Source organism: Gracilinanus agilis, chromosome 3 (genome assembly GCF_016433145.1).
Source record: "Gracilinanus agilis isolate LMUSP501 chromosome 3, AgileGrace, whole genome shotgun sequence".
In the NCBI taxonomy this organism is placed as follows: domain Eukaryota; kingdom Metazoa; phylum Chordata; class Mammalia; order Didelphimorphia; family Didelphidae; genus Gracilinanus; species Gracilinanus agilis.
In genome coordinates, this window is record NC_058132.1 from 311189135 (window position 1) to 311215013 (window position 25879).

The 25879-nt window shown below is 35.6% G+C and overlaps 1 protein-coding gene across 8 annotated transcripts in view; it reads right to left on the bottom strand.

The window, feature by feature from the left end:
• Positions 1–5361: 5361 nt before the first annotated feature.
• The window catches only part of CLASP1 (cytoplasmic linker associated protein 1), a 306535-nt gene continuing 286017 nt past the window's right edge, over positions 5362–25879 (bottom strand). For all 8 annotated transcript variants that reach the window (XM_044669939.1, XM_044669935.1, XM_044669936.1 and 5 more), the window contains 5 exons: positions 25633–25823; positions 23718–23846; positions 9528–9734; positions 8220–8336; positions 5362–6067 (listed from right to left, as the gene is read on the bottom strand). In XM_044669939.1, coding sequence (XP_044525874.1) covers positions 5981–6067; positions 8220–8336; positions 9528–9734; positions 23718–23846; positions 25633–25823 — 731 coding nt within the window. In that variant the 3' untranslated portion in view covers positions 5362–5980. The remainder of the gene's footprint in view (positions 6068–8219; positions 8337–9527; positions 9735–23717; positions 23847–25632; positions 25824–25879) is intronic.

Consider the following 25879-nt stretch of genomic DNA (forward strand, 5'->3'; position numbering starts at 1 on the left):
TTAATATTTATATTCTAATGATTACATAAATGAAAACTGTGATTCCCTGTCTCCTCTAAGAACTGCAGTAGTTGGAGCTAAACCATGTGGCTTCCCCTGCATTTTTAAACCATCTAGTTTTCCCTTAATAAGCCCTTCTTTTATCTCTTAGTTTTCTGCAGTCCCTAGAAACATTCAGAATCAGTGGGGAAAACAATGCAAACTACTTGGAAGAAAAACAAAGAAATCTCACTCATCTGCATGATTTAGTTTAGTACAAGCAGGTGGTGCTAAAGTTTTCTTAAACTGCTAATGAGTAACTAACATTTTCAAAGAATGGTAAAGTGGGTGCATGCCCAAAAAAGGGAAAAAAAAAAGATTTAAGCATCTTAAAGAATTATCTTAGAGCCTGGGGATGACAACATGCCATCTTGCTATCTGTTTTAGTAGATGTATGACATAAATATTAAAGACATTGTATGCTACAGTGGAAAAGATGACATGATTTGGTGTTGATTTGGACTTGAGTATAGACTCTGCCGATTGTTAGCTGTGTGAGCAAAAGCAAGGCACAACTCTGATCTTGTTTCATTTGTAAAATGGGGATACTTCTTTATCCCACAGGATTATGATGAAAATGCTTTGTAAACTAGAAAATTTCAGTGGCTATTGCTGATACCAAAGTTATTATTAATGGGGCAGCTAGTTGACAAAGTGGTTAAGAATGTTGGACCTGGAGTCAGGAAGACTCTAATTCTGGCCTTGGACCCTAGCTATGTGACCTGATAAGTCACTTAATCTGCTTCACAGTTTCCTCATCTGTAAAAAGGGGGAAATTATAATGCCTTCCTCCTAGGGTTGCTGTATCAACTGAGAGAATAATCATAAAGCACTTAGCACAGTTTCTTAGCACAAAGTAAGTGTTAAATAAACGTTAGTCATTATTTTTTTAATGGATAGATCTACCCTCAAGGAGCTCAGTTTATGACTTAAAACCTTAAAATCAAAGATATCAGGAATCATCTAGTTTAGTTCCCTACTTTCACAAAAGAAGAAATTAAAGTTCAAAGAGGATTAGAATTGTCCTAAAGTCAAAATCAGTGGCAGAGACAGGTATTCTTTCTAGTTCTCCACATTTCTGAGTTCTGAAATGAGTTGTTGGTTTTATTTAGATCTAGCTTTTGTCAATGTTTTTTAACTTCCATTTCACTCAGCAGATCAAACATAAGTTATGCCTAAAATATTACCAGAGTCATAGACTAATCCTGGGTTAGACAGACAAAGGGTTTTGTTTGTGTTAGGGGTGGGCTGACAAAGGACAATCTCACTTTCCTTCAATACCTTGCTATGACATGAAAGTAACTGTAGGGTTATTGACAACTATTTGCCAGTAGAATCTAAGCTCTGACAGGTCCTACAAAGTTAGAAAGGCTTAGCATATAGGTGGGCCTTGTGATGGACAGTATAGATAGTATATCAAGAACTAGTCTAGCTAAGTTAAGAAACACCAAATATTTGTGTGATTGCAAGGTGATCTGTTTTTTGTTTTTTTGGACCTGACAATTGACAAAAAGGCTACTAAAAGGTTATTTTTCATCAGGGAGGGAATATTCATTCATGGAATATCAGATCTAAAATATGGCAAAACCATATTTTGGTATATAATTGTACCATTATATAAGAATAAAACTCCATTTAGATGATTATTTAGTGGCAGTGAGAACAAGAAATTGGGCCTCTTGAACCCCAGGTCGGTGCTCCTTCTATTACTCCATTTGCCCTATTCATTGCTTTACTTTCACAAAACTAAACACAGATGAAAGCAACTCATTTTATGGTTATAGTTTATGATTCTTACAGAAAGGAACATCAGATTTAGAGTTTCAAAGGCACCTAGTTCACACGCCAAAAAAATAAACATTCAGAGGGGTGAAATCTTTGGACAAAGACCAGACTGGTTCATTTTCTATCTAGCTAGGCTTTAAGATTCTTACCCAGAGCAACGTAGGATTTAGAACTATATGCAACTTGACCCGAGACTCAAATGACACAAAGAAGATAGTCTCTCCCCTCAAGTAAGGTCACAATTTTTATCTGCTTTTATCCCTTTAAAAGAATCTACATCTGATAACCTAACCAAGCTCTAAAAGCTTACTTTTTGATTGCAGGGACACATGGTGCAAAGTCTATACAACTAGAAGAAAAAGATACACAACCACAAGAAATTAAATGTAAGCTTTATTTATTCTAGGGCAAACTCAAAAGGGTTTTTTTGTCTTTTTTTTTTTAGCAAATCCTATCACATTAATGTTAACAAAAACATCTGTACATTTGCCATGATACACTTAAAAGTGAAACAAATATTAAGATATAAATACAGATATGGATGTAACATGACAAAAGCAAAAGTGTGTAAGTGTGTGTGTATGTGTGTGTGAGAGAGAGTGTATGTCTGTATGGGGAACCATGCGTGTGAACACACTGGAAACAAAACCATTCTGGTGGCTGACATTTTTCATAGCTTTTCCTTTTTATTTCCAAACATTATTGTTAGCAAAGTCCTGCTGTAATTCTACAACATTCTTTTTGCTGTCCTTTAATATGTAATGTTATGCTTGATAAATAAAGGGTGTTGGGGAAAGGAAAAGAAGTTTTATATGACAAAGATTCAAGTTGCATTACTTATACAGGTTATTGAGAAGCTAATAATAAGCAATAGAAAAGACAGTCTTCTTGTCATTTATTATCCAGCCAAGCACACATGGTGTACTTTGAGAAAGCCACATGCCTCAATACTTCTGCACTACATGAGAACTACAGTACTTAAAACCTGGGGAGAGGGGGGGAAGTATGGATCAAGTGGTTTGCCCATGCCCTAGCTTAGTGGTGATGCCAATAGCACAATGGATAGCAACCTTGAGGTCCAGAGGGTGACGGGCTTTTTCAGGGCATTGAAAATTCAGAGTTGATAAGCTGGGGAGGCAAAGTTTCTGTTGAATTACTTTCCTTTCTTTTCTTTTTTTGTTTGTTTTTATTATTTTTTAATTAGCAAGAGCCCTGAAGGACAGGAGAGGCAAGGAAAGGCAGCTACAGTTGATGAAATTTGGCTGGGGCAGCCGGGCTCTGGTCCCACCTTCAGGATGATGTGATGGGCAGCATGCAGATTTGCTCTCCTTGGTGTGTGTTTGTGTGTGTGTGTGTGTGTGTGTGTGTGTGTGTGTGTGTGTGTGTCACACACACACACACACACACACATATATAATGTATTTTCCTTTGCTTTCCTCCAGTGTCAGCTCATTCTGAACTTTAGCACTCCTGACACTAGTTTTGCCAGACTCTGCCAGAATCTTATATTCATTTTCTGTACTTGTCCTTGCATGCACCAACACTAATTCTGTAGGATTCTGACAGACTCATATTTATCCTTTGTTACCTGTCTTTGCTTCCATCTTCTGTATATATCTTTTAAAAATCTAATTGGTGAATATCCAGAGCATTCATATTAGTCTTTTCAGATAACTCCCATTTTTCTACCTCAATAGAATTGTTTTGTTTTGTGACTTTAGAATTTCCATCTTTAGAGTTTTCTACCCCACCTGGATTAGCTTCTTTTATAAAATTTTAGGCCAAGGGAATTTAACCATCCTTTTTCTGAAATTTTCCCTCCTCAAATATATNACACACACACACACACATATATATATATATACCTATATATATATATATATATCAGAGTTTCCAGATCTGGAGCCAAGAGACTTGAAGTTTGTTGACAATTGATTGTACATTCTCTTTCTCTTTTGGTAAGTTAAGAGATCGAAGGTTATGCAAGTGGTATTCATGGCTAGCCCTTTGAGTACTACAAGGAAATTAGGCAACATTCAAGATACTTCCCAACTAAATGACAGAGGGGATGCAGGACTCTTTCAGGAATAAGGGAAGGGAGGGAGGGGGAAACTTACTATATACATTATATTTAAATGAATTGATAAATAATCTAACCAGAATATTTCTTCTATGGTGCAACACATTTCTACAGCAGAGAATAAAGAATCTTTGACCGACTTGTGGTAGTGAAAGAAAAATCACATTAATGACCATCTGTCAACAAACAAAATATTATTTGATCAAGAAAGTAAGGCCTGGTCCTATATTTTGCAGCCTGAAATATGCCAATAACATTCAACCACACTTGTCCACCAATGAAAAAAATTTTTAGACATAAGATAAAGATTTAACTCATTTAAGACAGCCATCATCACTTATTTTCATTAAACATTCTTCAGAATGGACAGATATTACAAAAGGATAAAAATTAACATTTGAATGATTGCAAAAATCTCTCTCAGAAAATTATGGTTTTTCCCTTGCTGCTCCTTCCTAGAATAAACTAGTATCATTCCAACCAAATGGCAAATGTTGATATATTGAGTAGAATACTTTCCACCATCAAATTCTAACAAGAGCAGCTGTGTATTTCCTACATATTTAAATTACACTTTAAAAGTCCATCCTTTAGTGTGAGAACACTTGCTACATTAGTTTATGGACATTACAGCGCATTCAATCTCAGTGCATACTATGTGTTTTAATAAAATCTCCAAAATATTTTTAAAATAAAGAAAAAGCTACATATTTTCTCTCACCTTCCACTCCAAGGCTCTAAATTCTAAACCTATCAGGCAGGTAAACTGTGGAGAGGATTAAAAGAGAGAGTAGTGAAGTTTTACAAGTAAGATTAATTTGACATTTACTTGGAGTCAAATTTTAGAATTTCCTCATCTTGTTATTGCCTACTATAATGGACATTAAATTTTCTTTGTCAATGAATTGAGATTTTGTCAACAAATCTGCAGAGAATAATTATAAAATGAGAAATGACTGAGTCATGCATGATTCTTTTGGATTTACTCTCATTGTCTCCAAATCTCCCTAAAAAGAAAAGTCAAATTCTGAAACTCTATATCTGTCATTACTCCATGAACTGAGAGAATTTTAACACGAAACTTCAGGATAAACTAAAACCAAGAATAAAATACCAATTATAATGGGCCACTAGAGCACAATAATTGTAATGCTTTGAATAAAGTCTTTAACTTAAAGTCTCTAGGTTTATCCCATGGTTAGTATTTAAATTATGTTTCCAAAAAGATCCCTAGAAAAAGCTCTCTCCTGTAATTCTTTCAAGTGGAATTTCACTAAATGATTTTATGACTTACTTTGGCTTTTGCTTTTGGATTCATCTCAATTTTAAAATAGCTGTCAAGAAATTTTAAGCCCTGGAACAGATATCACGTAATTTAAAAGAAATGCGCCTCAGCCTGAAGTCAATACTAAAGAGTCCTCAGTTTTCAGAACCTATTCTAAAAAGCTAGGGCACTTTATACATATAGTTCAAAGACTGAAAATGAAAACCTTTGGGGCATTTAGTAGTAACAAGGTAAAAGGCTGTTTTTAATTTTAAATGTTTTCTAAGACATAATTCACATTTTGGTAGGTTTCAAACAACAACAATAAACACACCACTTTCATTGTTTCCTTTGTGAAAGGCACGGAATCCAGCCAAGGGTCATACCCATAACGAAACAAAATATTATGAAGAAACTGACACGATCCTAAAACCCCAAATCTGTATCAACTTAACTTAAAACAAATTAATCGCTTTACTTTAAACCAAGAATCTGCTAGAGGGGCTCATTTTTAAAACACTGTGACCTAACCCCCCTTTTTAAAGATTTCAGCAGGCTGCACAAACATGTTAGGGCTGTTGTTTTTTTTCTTTTGTATGAAGACTGCAACACAGGCCTTGCTTCCTTTACATTCAATACCAAAAAGATTCTACACAAAAGCTTGAAAGGACCAAAATACTGATTGCAATAAATATCTGTGTGGCCTCCTTGTACTGATTGGGCGTGCCAATGAAGAAAAGGGAAGAAGAAAGGTCTCAGAGAGGCACCACTGATTGCTTCTAAGTCTACACAAATAGGTCCAGATATTTCCATTAACTGTGCGTCGAAACATCTGAAGATGAACTGCTGTTGCTATTGGTGGTTTGGGCCCTCTTTATATACAAGTTTAATAGCTTCATCTGAAAAGAAAAGAATGTATTATCAGAAGAATAAGTCAGTTTTAAAAATGGGTTATTTTACTAGTGTAAACTTAACATGTTCAATGAAAATTTAAGACTACAAAAGTGAATCTCAAATAAAACAATAAAACATTTTTAAAAATTAAATCCAGTAATTAAAAAAAAAATTACCCATGCACAAAAGTATTTTAAAATTCCGTTGGCTGACAAACCAGAAAGTTCCATGTCGCTGTGCAGCGAAAAATAAATAGGGATAGACGAAGTAGACAAATGTATCTGAACAAAATTGTAGTCCAAGAAGGTGTAATTCTTAGTTCAGTGAGACATACATTAGGGCTAGGTAACAAAGCAATAGCTTACTTTACAAGCCAAAGTTTTCCATTTGTGCATTTGCTCTCTTCACAGTTGTGACTACAACTATATGTGGCTTTTTCCAAGTGGAATTACCCTATCGGGCTTTTTACTATATAAAAGGCAAAAAAGTCAGGATTGTTAATTCCTTTTTCATCTAGGCCTCTTGTAATCCCTAGATTCCTACAACTTTCTGCAAGGCTCAGTCCAAGTGCCACCTCCTACACAATCCCCACAGTTGCTAGAACTTTCCTCTGATCAAAATTACTTGCACATATTTTCTATTTATCTGTGGGCAAGTTGTCTCTTTTTCAAATGATATAAAATCCTTAAAAAGATAAAGACTTTCCTGTCTGCCTTTGTAGACCAAATATCCAAGATAATGCTTAATTACCACATAGCAGATGCTTAGGAAATGCTGCCTGAATTGAACTGAATATATGTCATTTAAAATAACCATTTGAACTCACTAAGTCTAGGACTTAATTTCAAAGAAGGATGTGGAAAATTAAGTTTCCTCTCCAATTTCTGAGTAACAATGACTTAACAAATACCTAGAATGTCTGAATGCTGACTGGCAAAAAGTATCCAAGCAACTATAACAATTGTTTTTGCTTAAAAGTTTTTCTTATAAGAAAGGCTCCTTTCTGAGTATGACGGTAGAAAATGAATGATGTAAAAACAGAAGTCATTAATGAAACTAACTTGTTTGTTATTATTATTATTATTATTATTATTACTATTATTATTATTATTGTTAAAAGGGACAAATAAAAAAATCCAGGCTAGTAGTGGCAAGTGCAGTGGGTTGGGAGTAATTATAATAATATAACTAACATCATTTGGCACTTTACAGCCTATAAAAGATTTTACATATATTATTTCATTTGATTTGGACAGACTTTGGGCTCTAGTTTTGGCTCCAAAACTACTTAGCTGAATGAATGTGGGCAAGAGTCTAAGTTTCTGTTTCTCTATCTAACAGGGATGACCAAACCTACTCCATCTGTTTCTTCACAGGGTTAGTAGCAAGGGTCAAAGGAGAAAATGGGTACAAAAGCCCCATTGTGTGGAAAAGTAGAATTAATTCTAAAAAGTATGTTATTAATATTGAATTAATCACGCATGTAATAAAACCCAGTCCCTCTGAAAAAGTTGTCTCTCAGTTTCTTATTTCAAGGAACAACAAATGAATCCTAATAAGAGGTAGGATATCTGAGGATGCAAATTATCAGTGCATAATGGTTCTACCACCTCACACAGGAGATTAGGAGCCAGAGGAATTTAGAAGAAATAAAAGCCAGCATGTTACCAACATTAGATTCTGATGCAAATTATGACAAAACAAAGGTTTTAAAGAAGCTGTGAGGCATAGTGGAAAGAGCACTAGACTTTGTAAAATGGTGATAAATATTTGTATTACCCCATTCCCAGGGCTGCTTTGAGAAATGTGTTTCATAAACTTTTAAGTATAATTAGATTCCATGCACTCACAGTAGATAACAGCATGATCACAGTAGAGGTGGCTACAGAGCAAACAAGAGCAAAATAAAAAACCAGTACTGAAAGATAAAATGAAAATTGAATTCCTAGAGTATTTTACATTATCATCTTGAGGGACAGATAAAAATGCTACACATTTTATCCTTTTTACCTTTAGGCAATGATTTTTCAAAAGTCAAGCTAAAACTTTTAAGATTTTGGTAAAGCCTTCTAATGGGTCAAAGTCAAAGCTGGTTTGGGTAATCATGAAAAGATAGTATCTAAATGTATTAACACTTCTATGAAATATTATACATACCTTGCTCCCTGTGAGCTGTGCAAGGTGAGGCTTCAATTCTTCTCCTATTACAGAATAAATTGCCACTAAGCAAAACACACTGGCCTTACGAACACTACTTTCAGTGTTGTCATATCCCTGTGGTGGCAAAAACAAAGGGGAAAGAAATGAAAGATGACTTCAGTCTTTCAGCATCTTCATGATGATTATCCTATTCTGTACTGGCAACTAGCAGGGAGTCCAAGCGAGCTTCTGACCAGTTACCCGAGAAAATGAGAGGGAAAAGAGTTGCATGGATGTGACATAGCCCTAAACTAGATCCTGGAAGATTTTCATCTAAATGGCAGTTAAGACTCCATTGGCTAGAGCTCCATATGACCCCTGGGTGGCCAAAGAAGCAGCATGAATACCACAGGGTATATGGAGGCAGCTAAGCACCATAAAGGAGATAAAAGGAGAAGAAAAATGAAAACTTTTTAGCTCCCCCCCCTGAAAAGTTTCACTTTTCGAAATCCTCCAATAATCTGGTCCAACTTACCTTTGGAAACTTATTTTACCATTATTCCTGTAGGGGTACCTTATGCCCTAGCCATTCTGAAGTATTTGAATAAAAGCATTTTACTTGCTTTCCCCCAAATATGATTCCTGTTTTCTAACCCTCACTACTACCACCCTTAGAAAGTTCTTGGCCTTTTTCTCACCCTACTACTTCCCAAACCATCTGCTGAAATTCCATTGATATTTCAAGGGCCAGTTCAGCCTCCACACCCATTTATAGACTGAGGCACAGTATTAGGTACCCTCTAATTTTGAAAGTTCTACGATCAAGCCCATTACATGTCTGCTGCTCTCCTCCGTTAGCCCTTTTCTCAGCTCCTATGGCACTTTGTTGAGACCACGCTTGTGGCACTTATGAGATAGTGCCCCTTATCATGAGTTACTTGTATATATATATATATATATATAATTTCCCTCAAGGTACTGCAAATTCTTTAAGAGCAAGTGAAATCTTTATTTCACATTCAGGAGTGGGACAGATTCACATAAATGAAGAGAAAGCCAGGAAATCCCAGTGCCACCTTGGGTACTATTGAGTGTACTCTGGTTTTGAAATGCCAATATCACAGGCATTGCTGACCACCACATAATTCCTCCTCCCTCTGAAGAAAGATTACTTGTAAACTGGATGAGAAAAGTTCTAAAGTTACTTTTGGCTGAACAGTACTATCTGACCCATTAGTCACTAGTTTAGTTCAAATACCAGCCACACCAGCCATCAACTATAGCTGCAGTACGTACTCCAGGGGTATTGATTAGCCTGAGCCCTACCTGTAACAAGCCTGGGATGATATCAGGGAGGAGCTGGTGCAAAGACTCCTTGGAAATCCTCTCGATAACTTTGGTCTGCATCTTAATGGCAGCTAGATTGATGGGGTAGTCTGCAGTCTGGATGATTGGGCAAAGCACTTTGATGCACTGCTCAGGGTGTATAGAACTGGCCAATGTCGAAGCAGCTTCCTCCGCAGCTCTCACAACCTGAAATATCCATCAGATTGGAAATGGTTAACATTTACAAAAATCACACAAAAAGAATACAATTATTTGTTCCTACAGGCCAAAAAGCCAGTGAATGAACCTAATAATAGATGTCACCCATTTATCTAGTTAATAAATGTTAATGAATATGAAAACACACTGGACCATCTTAACTGATAAACTTGTCAAATTACTTCTTGAGGCATTGCTTAATAATGGCTTTTCCTTAAGTATGTGTTGGTGTGTATATCTGAATATATTTTAGCTTTGGTATGATATACAGTCTGTGTAGGGGAAATATTTAGAACAAGTGAATGAATGGAAAAGTATTTACATGCTCTGTCTTTTGAACTTTGAAAATTTATTTTCAATACATTCAATTGCCAAAATTTTGCTGTCTGTTAGAAAAAAAAATTGTGTGTGAAAGAAAGCCTTCTCTTTTGACAGCCAAGTATAACTGGATTGCAAATTTTTCTTAACTGTAAAGTCTTCCTCATTGGGACATGACTGTTCAAAAACTTTATTTTTATATTTGTAATTTCCAAAGTTTGACATTATAACAGGAACAATATTTGTTGCATTTTTTTTAATACCATGCTGTTTTTTCTCACCTGGATTGTGTTGAAAGAGAATGTTCAGAATGGTACCTGTTGGCTTTGTTTTTAAAATGTGCCACTGATTTTGTCTGTTTGAATAATTTTTTCATCAAAGAGAGTAAATTCAAATGAATTTCAATGCTTTTGTAAAATGTTTACAACAGTAAATAATTTGAATTCAGTAAATTTATTGATTATAGCAGTCATGCATGCCTTCATTAAACTATTTTATAAAAAAAAGGCACAGCAATGGGAAAGTATTTACTAAATGTCTATTATAAAACCTTAAAATCTGGAGATACAGACAGAAAAGGAGAGAAAGTCCTTGCTCTAAAGAAGCACTTGATATTCTAATGGGAAGAGAGAACATGTGGACATCTTCATCTACAAGTGGTATTTCTTAGGGTACAGTGGTGAAGGAGATGGTAATACATCTTTTCTCTAATGTAATTTCTTACTGATAAAATCATGTTTCTGATTTTGAACTATCTGCTAGTGTCAGGAGATATGGTTGTCAAGGAGGCCTCTGCAGAACAGTTTTGGGTTACATTTCTATAGCGTTTGCTTTTCAGGATAATGGTAGAGGCAGGAAGTAAAGCTCTTGGGCTTATCTGCTCACCAGTGGCAGTTTGTCAGTGGCTGATTTTGGTGGTGGCAGGAAGGTGGGCTATTTCTCAATAGAGGTTACTCTTCTCAGTGATGGCTGTTGGGGGTAGGGTATAAGTGGGGCTAATGATCTAGAGGCCAATAGCATTCCCAAGGCTCTTAGATTTAGGGTCCTAGGATGTCTTTACTTGAGTCTAAGGTAATAGGTGAAGTGGGGCTTCGACCTTCCTGAGTGCCTTGATGCTTAAACGTCTAGTCAAAGACGACTGTCTTTTACTGATATTTTCTGTTTCTACATTTTCAATATATCTCTTACTTCCCCCCTCATAATAGAATTTTAGAAGTAGCTCAATAAAATGAAACCCAACATTATACGCAGTACCCACAGTATCTCTGCAAAAAAAGAGCAAGACATATTTTCATAACTCTGGTCAAGCCTGGCCATTATAATTACATAGCACGCAATAAGCATAAGCACACACACACACACACACACACACACACACACAGACACACACACACATACACACAGTAGATGAGTACAAGATAGTTTGGGGGGGAAGACAGAAAAGACTTTATGCAGAAAATAGTAGGCCTTCTATGAGGAATTCCGGGTATGGCACAAAGATGGGAGATAAGTTTCTTAAGTAAGGAAATAAGAGAAAAGGTCCCTTTGGTTGGATTAAAGAGGGCAGGAGGGGAAGAGTTATTTCCAATGAAATATAAATAAAGGTTGGTTTCAGGTTGTGTAGGACTTCAAAATCTCAACAGAGGAGTTTATATTTGATCCTAGAGAAAAACAGAAAGCTGCTGCAGTTGGTTGGGCTGAGAAGTCACAGTCATATATATATATACTGAAAGAAAATTCCTTTGGTAGCATGAAATGAAATAATGAGAGATCTGAGGAAGAGAGATTACTTAGGGAGTTGTTGCAATTTTATATCATCTAGATTAGCTGTGTGAGTGGAGAAAGGGTGTCAAATACAAGAGATGTCTTTCTTCAGAGTGTATTAATGTGCCTCTTTCCACAGCCTGGATTATTCTTATCTTTGCCAATTTGCTTGGTGTAACATGAAATCTGAGAACTGTTTTGATTTGCAATCCTTTTATTATTTTGTGATTTGGAACAATCCTTTATATGACGGCTAACAGTTTTTAACTGTTCTTTTGGGAACTGCTGGTTCATATCTCTTGACCATTTTATGAACTAGGGAATGACTCTTTGGTATATTTGTTAGTTTCGTATATCAGAGGCATAGTAGTTTTTCTTCCTGCATTAACTGAATTTTTTCATATGCTGATTGTATTACTTTTATTCACCCAAAAGCTTTTCAATTTTGTATAACTCGAATTATTATCTTTTAGGTGATTACTTCTACCTCTTGTTTGGTTAAGAACTCTCCTAGTCATAACTCTGAAAGTTACTTGATCAGATTCTCTTCTAATTTTAAATGTATGACTTTTCATATTCAGGTCTTAAATCCATTTTTAGCTTACTCTGACAAATGGAGTAAGATGGTCTAAATCTTATTTCTGCCAAATAATCACATGTAGTTTAACTAGCACCTGTATAAATAGAAACCTGGGATTTTGAAGATGATAATATGAGTTAAGCAGTCAATTAAACATTTAGTTAGTTACCTGATGCTGGTATAGAGACACCATTATTTGAAAGTTGGTAAATAGAATGGGGTGGAAAGGAAGAAAAATCTAGTCCTGATGCAATGAATGAAAAACATTTTTAGGTAAGAAACTAGAAATGTTTCCTTTGAATTAAAAACAATTTTTAGACAAGAAAAAATTAGAAGTATTTCCTTGAGAGTACTTAACTTAAGACCTAGGTTTTAGTACATTAGGTGTTTAACTTTGGGAAAGTGATTTAATCCTCAAGGCTTCACTTCAGTTAATAGTAAAATGAAGAAAGTAAGAACTGTATCACTTCCACCCCCCCCCCTTTTTTTTAAACCCTTAACTTCTGAGTATTGGCTCCTAGGTGGAAGAGTGGTAAGGGTGGGCAATGGGGGTCAAGTGACTTGCCCAGGGTCACACAGCTGGGAAGTGTCTGAGGCCTGATTTGAACCTAGGACCTCCCATCTCTAGGCCTGACTCTCAATCCACTGAGCTACCCAGCTGCCCCGAACTGTATCACTTTTTTTTTTTTTTTTTATTTTTTTTATTTTAAACCCTTAACTTCTGTGTATTGACTTATAGGTGGAAGAGTGGTAAGGGTAGGCAATGGGGGTCAAGTGACTTGCCCAGGATCACACAGCTGGGAAGTGTCTGAGGCCGGATTTGAACCTAGGACCTCCCGTCTCTAGGCATGGCTCTCAATCCACTGAGCTACCCAGCTGCCCCCCGAACTGTATCACTTTTAAGGGAAGCAACATGACCTAGTAAAGGAGTGCTGGACATGGAGTCAATAGATCTGGGTTGAATTCTGGGTTCTAACACTACCCTGATGACTTTGGACAAATTAACAATCTCTCTTGGCCTAGATTTCTCCATATATAAGAAAAGGTGGGTGTGTGATAGAAAGGGAAATGGACTTGATGACCTCCAAAGTTCCTGTAGCTTTCAATTTATGATCCAATAAATTCACAAATACTTGTGAAGAGAAAATTCCTATGGAAATCATAAATTCTTAGAGAAAAGCATGGTGACATTAACATCATAAACAAAAATAAGTTGATATTAACATAATAATGGAATGCATCTTCTCTAAAAAGTCTTAAGATAATACCAAAGTTATATAGTTTTCTCCACACAGTTTAAATAAAAACAGCTAATGATAAAATGGAATGTTCAATGACTGACTAGTGATCTAAATGAGTGAATATACTTTAAAAACATGTACCATTCATGGTTTATTAATGAAACAATATTTGACTAAATGGCATCATCATTAATATAACAATGATATGCTAATGACAATTCAAATATGAAGACTTCAACCATGCCAGGCCTTGTTTTAAAGGGAGAGATAAAAGCAAAGCATAAACCAACAAGAAAGCCTCTATTTATTCCTGACATGAAGGCAGCTTAAAAATCTTCATGGAGACTAGAAGGCAACCAACTTAGATTGTCGCATTGTTTTTCATTTTGGCATACCCATAGATTAACTAGCTGTTTAACCTTGGACAAGTGTCTTTACTTTCTGGTCTGCTTCACTTGCTAAACTGGGAAGTTGGATTAAATGATCTCTTAGGTTATTTCTACTGCCAACATTTTGTAATTTCATAAAGGCCTTTGGGATATCACTTCAGCTTTAGCCATAAAAATAAGTGTTAAAAATCAACCAATAGGTTCACTTTGGAAAAAAGTTAAAGGCATTTCAGCCTAAAAAAGAAAGTTAGCTTCATCTAACATGTTTATTCAGTCATAAATTCCACAGATAGGGGGTAGCTGGGTAGCTCAGAGGATTGAGAGTCAGGTCTAGAGACAGGAGATCCTAGGTTCAAATCTGGCCTCAGACACTTCCTAGCTATGTGACCCTGGGCAAGTCACTTGACCCTCATTGCCTAGTCCTTACCACTCTTCTGCCTTGGAGCTAATACAGAGTATTGATTCTGAGATGGAAGGTAAGGGTTCTAAAAACAAATAATAAATAAACAAACAAACAAATAAATAAATCCCACAAATAAATAGATTTCCAAGATGCTTACATATGTCACATAAAACAAAACAACTTCCAAGGTGTCAAATGGGAAAAATTTAGAGTCCACTCATTTTCCTAATCACTTATTTCTGTCACAGCCATAACAATCCTTTAGTCACCATTGTAGTCATCCTTAGTGCCTCATTCTTCTTCAACCCACTTATTCATTCAAATGTTATGTCTTCTTGATTCTACCTCCACAACATCATTTATATCCATTCCATTCTTTTTACTGACATGGCCACCATCTTAGTTTAGGCTCTCATCACATCTCATCTCGACTATTCCATTAGTTTTCCAGTCTCTCTTGCCTTTCCAATCCATTCTCCATACATCTGCCAAAGTGATATTCCTAATGTGAGTATGACTGTGCCACACTGCAAGCTCAATAAGCTCCAATGGATCTCCAATTCTTATAATACCGAATAAGAACTACTCTGGTTTGGAATTTAAAGCTCTTTGAAACTTGAGGTAATTTATACTTCTAGTTTATTATCCATTGCTTCCCTTTATGTAGTAGTCAAAATGGCTTTCTTCCCTCCATACATTCATGTGCTCTGAACCTTATGGGAAATCAATAAAAATTTATAGACTTTCTCTTGCCTTCTAAAGACTTCAGATAATGTTCTAAATTTAAAGAAATTTTAAATTCCTTTTGATTAGAATTAGTACTCTAAAACAGGTGTCAAACACAGCCAATAACATTCTGACCCAACCAGGTTAAAATGTAATTGTAAATAGTCAACAAAATAAAAATACATAATATAATATTATGTGGTTTTCCTTTTCCCCCTTTAATATGTGGTTTTCTAAGTCAATATGTAGTACGTAAGAATACTTATGTAGGGTTTAGTGGTACTCATTTCTATTTGAGTTTGACACCATTGCCCTACAACACACCTTGTGATTATTGTACCCTTTCAACTTTACCATTGCCTCCTATCTGATCAGCAGGTGTCTCATTAAATTACTGCTATCATTACATAGCCATCTAAATAATAGAAACATTACAGATACTGGCATGAACATGTACTATAATTATGTGCTAATCCCTTGAAAATACAACCCAAAGTCACTACTCCAAAATACTAATGCAGATAGATAGCTACTTTTAGGGAACTGATACGTGACCTCCTTACAGGTTTGCTTTAGAAATTAATATGAGTGATCAGTCAATATTTACTTAAAGTGTACTGTGTGCAAAAGCACAATGGAAGATAAGGAGGTCTAAATTTTGTGATGACAGCTATGTTACTGATACTAAAGGATACTTTAATATGGGGGGGGGAAGGTTTGGATAGTATGAGGGAAGATTAATTATTTTTATTTTAGTTTTATTTTTTCCCCCAACAACATATAAACAGTTTTCAATATTTAAAAAAAATGTTGAGTCTCAATTCTTTCTTTCCCTTCTGCTGAGATGGTAAGCAATCTCATATAGATTTTACATGTACTATCTTGTAAAACATTTTCCCATATTAATCCTTTTGTAGAAGGAAAGCAGAACAAAAAAAAATTTTAAGAAAGTGAAAAAAATTTGCTTTGGCCTGTATTCAGACTCCATCAGTTCTTTTGCTGGAAGCTCATTGCATTTTTTATCATGAGTTCTTTGGGATAGTTTTGGATCATTGTATTGCTGAGAATAGCTGTTATTTACAGTTGTTCATTTTATAGTATTCCTGTGTCACTGGGTACAATGTTCTCCCAGTTCTGTTTATTTCAGTCTGTGTAAATCTTTCCAGGTTTTTCTAAGCTCCTCCTTTCACACAATTTCTAATAGAACAATAGAATTCCATTATAATCATATATTATAACTTAGTCATTCTCCAATTAATAGCTATCCCCTTGAAGGGAAGATGGCACCCAGACCTCAATGGAGTGGGGAGATAAGCAGGATAAGTGACATGGTTGTACCTAATGCTTGGAAGAGCTGGACTTGGATTAACTAACAACACTTTTCCCAAGCAGAGGACCAAAAGGCTGTATTATCTGCCCTACCACTGCATTCTAAGATTCTCTGGGCATTAATACCTGCCCTGCAACTACTATAGCTCTCAGATACTGCCATCTAACCTGCTGATGATGCTGAGGAGTCTTGGGCCATGGCACATACCCTAGGACTTCTAGGCCTTTCTAGTCATCTTCTAGCTGAATTTTCTTATATGTATTGTCTCCCCCAATTACAGCATGAACTCCTTGAGAGCAAGTACTAATGGAACCTGCCTTTCTTCAGCAACACTCTTTTATTATTGAAGAAAAATCATGCTATCCACTTACCTGTTTTCAGAATTGTTATTTTCTCATATAATTTTATTTTTAAAGGAGGGTTTGTAGTATCAAACCTTTGTGTTCTTTATCCTTATTATCTCTGATATATGCATGTAAAGGAAAACCAATGAGGATGAATTTCATTTTTTTTTTTAACCTGACAAATTGCCTATAGAAAGGACAGGGATATGAGCATGGCTAGACATTAAGGTAGAAATAGGGACTGGAAGCGACTATTAGAAGGTCCCCAGGAAAACTCCATGATACTAGTTTGGGTCTGAGGTTGGGAAAGAAAAGTCCCTTAGGAATAAATGTTACATATCAACTCTGCTATTTACACATTTAATCATTTTAGTGGCAAGTTGCTTTACAATCTAGACCTCAGCTTTCTTATTTACAAAATGAAAGGATTGGAAGAGCTGCCTTCTGAAGGCCTTTCCCAGCTCTAAATCTGTAATTCTATTATCCTAGAAGAGCTCTTTCAGTTTTTTGGGTGCAGTGAAAAAAACACTATGCCCTCCTAGGTCTGCGTGAGAGCTTCAGCCCTGCCACTAATGGCTGTTGTGAGCCATGACAAGGAAATCAAGTCTTGTTCTGGGGCTTAATTCTTCACCCTACCCACTGCACTAGAGATGTTATTTAGTTCAACTGAATATAATAAAGTTCTAAAAAACCATGCATGTTATTTAGCTGTTACTTTTGCAGTTATGGGGGAAGGGGGGAGAAAGACCTCAGGGTGCTCTACAACTTTGAACTCGTCTCCTCTGTAGCACTTTTTCCAGGACTAGTGGGCTATCATTCGCTTTTGCTGTCCCAAATTACCTACCCCATATACATACATACATACATACATACATACATACATACATACATACATACACACACATATATAATATGGCAGATATTTCATTGTCTGTGTTTTCATAAGCTTTTAATTTTGTTTTTATGTGTCCTTTTTGTATAGTTCTTTAACAAGATTGTCTTAGAAAGGCAATACAATAGTTGAGAGACAGATGGCCTTAAGAGTCAAAAGAACAGTTATATTTAAGTCCCACTCTGAGAAAATTATTTAACCTCTGTTGATAACAGATCAGAAAGTAGCTCCTTCCGAGTTCCAATGCCAGCATCAAGCCCTTGTTTTCTCTACCTCACTGTTATTATTCAAATTAAAGTAGTTGTTCTTGACTGGCTATGTGTCTTAATGATAGTACTGCTGGAGATAAGCCTAAACTGTTCAGTTGAGTCAATATTGCCATTATAGCTGTTAACATAGCCATAAATCTAAGAAAAAATCAATTTGGACCCCTTAGAAATTCAGTTGCTAGCCACATGAATTTTTATGTGGCATAAAATTTATTTTTCAAATAGAAAAAAACTATTTGAAAAAGACACAGAAGTCTCAATCAAGCCAGTATTTCTGGCTAATTCTATTCCAGGCATCACATTTAGGAGTGATTACATTCTTTAGAAGATGTTCACCATGTAATTAGTTGAAATGTTTTCCTTCAACGACTCATATGCTTCTTTTAAACTGAGTACAAACTGGACTAGCATAAGCCAAGGAGTTGGCTGTAAATCTGTGTAATTAATTTAAAGCCAAAAACAAAGGTGGAAAAAACAGTGAAATGGCATTCGCCCTTTGTACTTTTTATACAATGGGAATTATAACCCCAAATTATTGCCATATCTTTGCATAATAGCAAAGTCTACAGGCAGTATAGCATAGCAGAAAACTGGACTAGGAGTCGAGAGATTTGACTAAGTCTTGGCTCTGCCACTAATGTCCTCTCAATTTCTTTGATATCAGTTTCCTTATCTGTAAAATGAATAGGTTGAATAAGATGATTTTTAAGGCTTGTTCCAACTGAGGAATTATATTCGTAGGAATTTTTATGTAATTATCCTTTTATATGATGTTAAAATCACAATAATCTTGACCCTTAGCCAACAGGAAAATGAATTATTTCAGAATATATGTGTGTGTGTGTGTGTGTGTATGTCAACATGTTTACCCACACACACAGAGAAATCTCAGATATCTACCACGGGGAAAAATTCAGTTGACCATAACAATGAGGGGATTTATTGAAAACAGTAGAAAGAGGTGAAATGGAAAAGCTTAAGATATTGCAGATTGAGTTTGTCTGAACCTGAAAACAAAAGCTAACTGAAAGGCAGTTCTGTATTCTAGGATGGGTAACTTGCTACTGTGGTACCAATTCTGGTGCTAGGTATCAAGACAACACTTCCCCCTCCCTGGGGTTAGAACTAGTCTGTGGTGCCAGGACCCTGTTTTGGCAAGAAAAGGAACTGTCCTTCATTCCACTTTTTATGCCAATCCCTTGAATTTTGGCAAACTGCCAGAACCAGGATGAACTTTGGGTTTTGCTCCTGTGTTCTATGTAACATAAGAACCAATGATTATAAATGTAAGCAAACAGATAGAAAGCAAACATGGCCAGCAAAATGAAAGGAGGAAAATCCTTTTTAACAAATAGCCAAAAGTGGTGAAGAATTTAAAGAGAAATAGGGCAGCAGGATCACATAAGGCTTTTGGTTACATATTCTACTTTGACATACATAAAAAGAATTCTGCTGAATTCTTAACAAGCCTGTTTGGAAAAGGAAAATGTCTACTGGAGTAGAGTCCTCAGTGACAATGACTGATAATGCTGATCCTGAATCATATGAGAAACCATATGCTGAGAAAGATGAATACTAATTAACTAGAAACAGAGAAATACCAGCATTATTTTTTAAAGTTAGCTTCCAATAAATGTGATCAACTAGTTCAAGTAGAACACTGGTAAATCCTCTCATAGAGTATATAATAGTTACTTTTAGAAAAAGATATCTGCAATGGGTGTAGACACACATGTATTCATACATATACAAACATACACATACACATACTTCACACGAATATACCAGAATTTAGAGTGGTTAAGTTGGTGCAGTGGATAGTGTTAGCTCTGGAGTCAGGAACACTTCTTAGTTCAAATCTGGCCTCAGATACTTAATAACTGTGTGATGTTGGGCAAGACACTTAACCCTATTTGCTGAGAACTGCTGCTCAGTTCCTCATGTGTAAAATGAGCTGGAGAAGGAAATGGCAAAGCACTCCAGTATTTTTGTCCCTTAGGAGTCACATAGCTTATCACAGTATCAAAGAAGCAAACGCACAGGGAAGAGTAAGCTAGAACGCTGGGTGGGATTCTACTTCTAGCTCTACCACTAACAAAGAAAACTAGAGAAAAGCAAATTAACTTCATCTCTTTGAAACTTTTTTTTTAATCTTTTGAAACACTTTGAAAGCAGATAAGAAGTGTCTGAGGCCAGATTGGACCTTCCAACTTTAGGACTGCCCTCAATCCACAGGGCCACCCAGCTGTCACATATTTTGCTACATTTTAAAAATAAGTTAAAATGGCAGAATCCTAAATTTCAAAACTTTATTTTAAATCTAAGATGGATGAATGTATTCAACTGAAATTAAACATTCTTCTAATACTATCTTTTACAATGGCATAACATTGTTAAGAAATTCCCATGTCTCTTAAGTCATTCCTCCCAATATGGCATTCTAAAGCTACCCACACTTTCCACAGTGTTCTCAGAAATTCTCATATAAATCTTCCTTTACCCTTCCCCCTCCTTTTCATCTTCTGGCTCTGAGAACTGGATCCCTCTAACCCAAACCTCCCTGGTTCAGCACTGGCTGAAACTTTTCCTCATCCCTCACCCCAATCCTCACTCCTGGGTCAAGGCTGTGGAACTGGAATACTTCTTGCTCCTCAGGCTCTCTTTCTTACCAACACTACTCTGTAATCTTTCCTTCTCTGAAGTTTGCTGAAACTGCATCAGAATTCTGGTAGCTGCTTTGTACTGGCCCTTGGGCCACCCCCCCGCCCCTTCATCTCCAATGAACATGGTGCTTGGCACCCAACTCCTGGCTCCAGGAGAGGGGGCTCTAACATACATGCTGGGGTTCTGCCAACCATCCTTACTCAACTCACTTTCTCAACTTGCTCTTAATCATGACTCCTCCTCCACCCTGCCTCAGTTATACACCATCACTTAACCTGGAGATGATGCCCACAATTTATGATCTCTAAAACTCCCTTAGCTGAGCACAATCTCATACCATTCTGTCTTCTGTCTTGCAACTCCAAATCGTGCTCTTCTTGAAGTGACTTCCAAACCTCTGACCCCTTAGTTTTTCAGGCCTTCCTGCCTATACCGGCTGCACACTCCTCCCTTCCCCAAACTGACCCCTAAGTGAATGAGTTCAACTCTTCTGCTTCTCGTAAATCCCTATCTCCATGATGCTATCACTGATCTCAAACTCCAAACTTCAGCCACAGATTACTCCTATAATCTACCACTGGAGAAATCCATGAAATCGTACTAAAGAGTTCTACTACAGATTTACATTACCTAGTCTCAACTAGGTCCTCACTACAGATCCTTTTGTTTCTCTAATTGACCCATTATTCCAATCACCAAAGCAGTTCTTAAAAATATTTTTATTCCCTGAGCTTCTTTTAGCTCTCTTTCCTTCCACCTTCTCAGGCGAGAATGTTCCCTCATATTTCATTGAAAAAATTGATGCCACTGGGTCATACATATTTAAGCTGTTGGTCAAATCCTAAAATATAGAAAATGGAAGTAATGCTATTGAAGTTTGGTATTCAACTGTTTTTTACTTTAAAAAAAAAGATGAATAAGTTAGTGATATAGATTTTATGAGTTAATAAGCTTTCACATATCATATGATGTTCATGCTGATGCTTACTAAAATTTAAATACAGTTCTCAAATCTGCCTTTCAAAATCTTTGTCCACACTGCCTCTCACAGAATGTTTATTTTAACAGAGAAGGGAAACATAATAGTATGTTCTATTTAGTACCTGGTATATTATACCTATGCAATAAAAACTGATTACTATTTTCTTTGGAATAAATCAGATGCCAGATCTGAAACAGAAATAGCTATAGAGATTTTATACTTACCTTTACCTTTAGCTGTTATCTTGTAACTACTTTATAATAAACTCAAGTTCAAATAAATTACATTTCAAAATGTTTTACTCAATTATTTTGGATTCACAAAGGAAGTTCTACAGAAATACTAAATGAAAACCTTTTTCTTTCTACATGGCTAGATTTTGATTTTATATCTCTTACTCTCCTGCGAAAGCCTGAACCTTATTCACAGATTCACACATAAAACAATCAAAATGGCATCAGTCACAGGAGTACTTCTTAGGTACTGAATACAATTTTGCAGCTAGCACTGAAACAAAGATGACACATTTTTTTCTTGACTTCATGTGAAATGAATTTGAAAACTTCTGAATTTTTCCAGTTAATAATGGATGAAATCACAAATATTGAATGTGCAAGTAGAAAAAGTGATCTAAAACTTAAGGACTAAAACCACACAATCATAAGATAATTGGAAGGAAAAAGATAATATAAATCTTTTTAAAAGATTAATTTTAAAAATATTTTGAATATCTCAATTTTAGTGTTTTAAAACTACATTAAGATTTTTGAAATATCATATACTTAACACCTACAATATACCCAGCACTCTACTTTATTTGGGATAAAAAAATGACATGGTACCTCACCTCAACATTTTATTGGTGATTGAGGGTCTGACAATCAATCTCTTTTCTAGCCAAGTAATAAATACAAAGACATTTTTAAAATCTAGACTTTTCTTATAGATATGATGCTCTAATGAAAGTCAAATTAATTCTATACCTTATATATTTATGCTTATATACTTATATACTTACCAGTGTGAGGGAATGTAATAAAGTAAAATGAAATAGAGCAACATGCTTTTTTCTGTTCTAGGATCACATTCATAGCATGTCATTTTAACTTGTTAAAGTTACTGAAAAAAATCTCAAAAAACAGGATTTTATTTTCTATAGTACTTTCTGTTTGCAAAATCCAGTTGAAATTTGCCATAGTGGATAGTGTTGGACTATCAGGAAGCTTTGGGCATAGTGAAAAGAGTGCCGAGTCCAGTCTGAGCCGTTGGGTTTGAATCTTGGCTCTGCCACTGACTACCTACATAACTTGAGGCAGGGCCTCTGTTTTCTCATCTATAAAATGAAAAGGTGGGAATAGATATAAGGTCCCTTCCAGCTCTAGATCTGTGGTCTCACATACCGTCGCCCCAACCCACATGCATGCATGCATACATACATATATACACAAATAGAAAAAAAGCACACCTCCTTCTTCCTATTTCTTGCACAAACACTTGTTAGCTTGAAAGTATCCGTGAGCTATGGGGAGGAGACACAGCTTGCAGTGATGCCTTCAAGTTAAAAAAGCAAATGGTCAGAGCAAACTGTCTCCTCCCAGTGACTCATGGTCATTTTCTATTGAGTGGAAGTTGATTATAGAAGGAAGCTAAGAAGAAAGCTCAGTCTACTTCCTTCCCTGTGACAGCCCACCATCCTATGGTAGGAAATGAGGCAATTAGTATCCTATAAAGTACAGAGGACTGTAGAGGTTAAAAAAAAAAAGATTATTATCACTAAATTCACAGATTTGGGATTAAATTCAGTGTCTTAGAAGTTCTTATTCCTTCCTAGATTAGCCACCGAATCTTTTTTAGTTATTGGGATTCTAATGGGATTTCTGCTCTGTATTAAAATAAGTGCTAAATTTCAGAAAGAATCTTGCTAAGATGTTTTAAATTTTAATTTTAAAAATCATGTTTTAGTTTCTTCTTTCTCATCCTTACCCTATATTCAGGATTCTATTTGACTCCTGATGGATAAGTGGAAATTTACTTTCAGTGCTAGGATCAGTTACAGGCTGCTTACTTACCTCTTTGTGGGAATCTTTATGTGCCTCCAGTGTTTTCATGATTGTCAGTTCAGCATAGTTTTTAAATCTTGCCGGTTGGTTTCTTAGAATTTCTCGTAACACTCGCAATGCCAATGCCCGTATTGAATGCTGAGGTACAGAATGGAGGAAGAGAGGTGTTAAAGTATGATTGGCACACCAAGCTTTATTAAATACTTCTTTATTAAATACTTTATTAAATACTGTTACTTCCACTTCCATTGAGTTTTGACTCATTCAAGAAAAGAGGCATACAAACTTAACATTTATAAAATGCGTTTGAATCTATATTCAGTAAAATTTCCTTTACTGATTATACAAACACATTTATGAGCAAATGAAGAATACAAGTCATTCATCTCTTAGAATATCTTCACCATATGTTTTCCCTTAAGACAAACAAAAACAAAAATAAGCTATTTGCCATTTTGTGTTAAGTAATTCTCCTTGAAATGTTCCTAGAGTCAATAAATATAGTCAGTCTAGTCTTACTTTCTGACCCTGTGGATGATGAGATCATTGGTAGAAAGACTGTAAAGTTCCTTCAGTTCTCTCCCCTTCTCCTCCCCCCTCCCCATCCTAAACTCTGGATAGCAGCCACTCTAAACAGGACTCTTAATCTCAGTAAAAGAGGATGGAGTTTACACTAAACAGTATCGAAAAGGTACATCCTGATTCCTTGCTATTCAGCTGTACAATTCACACACTAACACAACATTTATTTATCCTCCATCTGACATCATTTTACCTTTCAATTAAAAAAAGCATACTAAGTCATAGTAGATGATATTTTGACTAAAGAAAATTTTGCACATATCTTTTATCTTTTTATACTTGTATCCCTCTAAATTAAACCAATGAAGCAGAATCAATGAACATTTCTAAGTATTTGATTACTGAATGCTTAAATATTAATATAAGTTATAATAATATAAAACAAATTCTATGGTAAGTTTTTTAATACTTGTATAGTCTATTCAAACTTCAATCTGGATAGCAGATTTTATTATCTGTGGGACAGAATTCAGCCAACTTTCAATATTCGGTGACATTTCAAAAATGGAGCCAATTTCATAATCTGGAGGAAGCTGGCATCCTAACATAAACTGATTACTTAATTTTTAGATTTCTATAATTTGTAGGAATCAAACTGACAAAGGGATTGAAAAACCTAATTACATTAATATATTTAGATAAAAGAGAGGGCAGATGAAGAAAGGTAGATCTCAGTATGGCCTATTTTATATGAAACATACTATACTGTCTATAGGTCTTTTGTCATACAAATGTAAAATATTAACATAAGACAAACAAAACTAAAAGGAAATAAAATTGACCTGAATTTGATCTATCACATATACTTGTTATTTAGTCACTTCAGTTGTGTCCTAATCTTCCTGATGCTATTTAAGGTTTTCTTGGCAAAGATACTTGAGTGGTTTGCCATTTCCTTCTCAACTCATTTTACGGAGAGGAACAGAGACAAACAGGGTTAAGTGACTTGCCCAGGGCCCCACAGTAAGATGAGTCTTTCCTTACTTCAGGCCCTGTACTTTATTCACTGCACCACTTACCAGTTTAAAAGAAGCCATCTTATTTTATGATATAATTATGTGGCAAGCCAAATACTTATCAGCTATTAACTATGCTGTGGAACCAATCTCATGTATAACCCAAGTCTCAAACTAAAATTATGGACCCTTTAACTTCTTAGAGTAAAAATTTTTTATGATAAAGCCTATGAACAGCATATCTGTCCTCTGACATCAACATTCACTAAAAAGAGTTTCTATTTAAAAAAAAATTAAGAGACCAGGAAGCCAAATCCAAAGAAAATTAGACAATAATCATGCTGCCAAATAATTGAGAAATTAAAGTCCAAAGCAAAATTGCTCACATCTTTGTCTCCAAGTGTTTCTAGCAGCAAGAGCAAAATTGTTTTGAAGTGTTCTTCCCAAACTCCTAAGTTATCTTCTCGGGTGATCTTGAGTAATTCTAATAAGGCTCCTTTCCTTTCTTCGACCCGTTCATTGTGATTTGATAATTCTTTCAGAAGATCAGCAACCAAATCGGAATGATCAATGGGTACTGTGAGAGAGAAATTGAAAACAAGAGTTTATTCCAGAGAAAAATCCAGGGAGAGA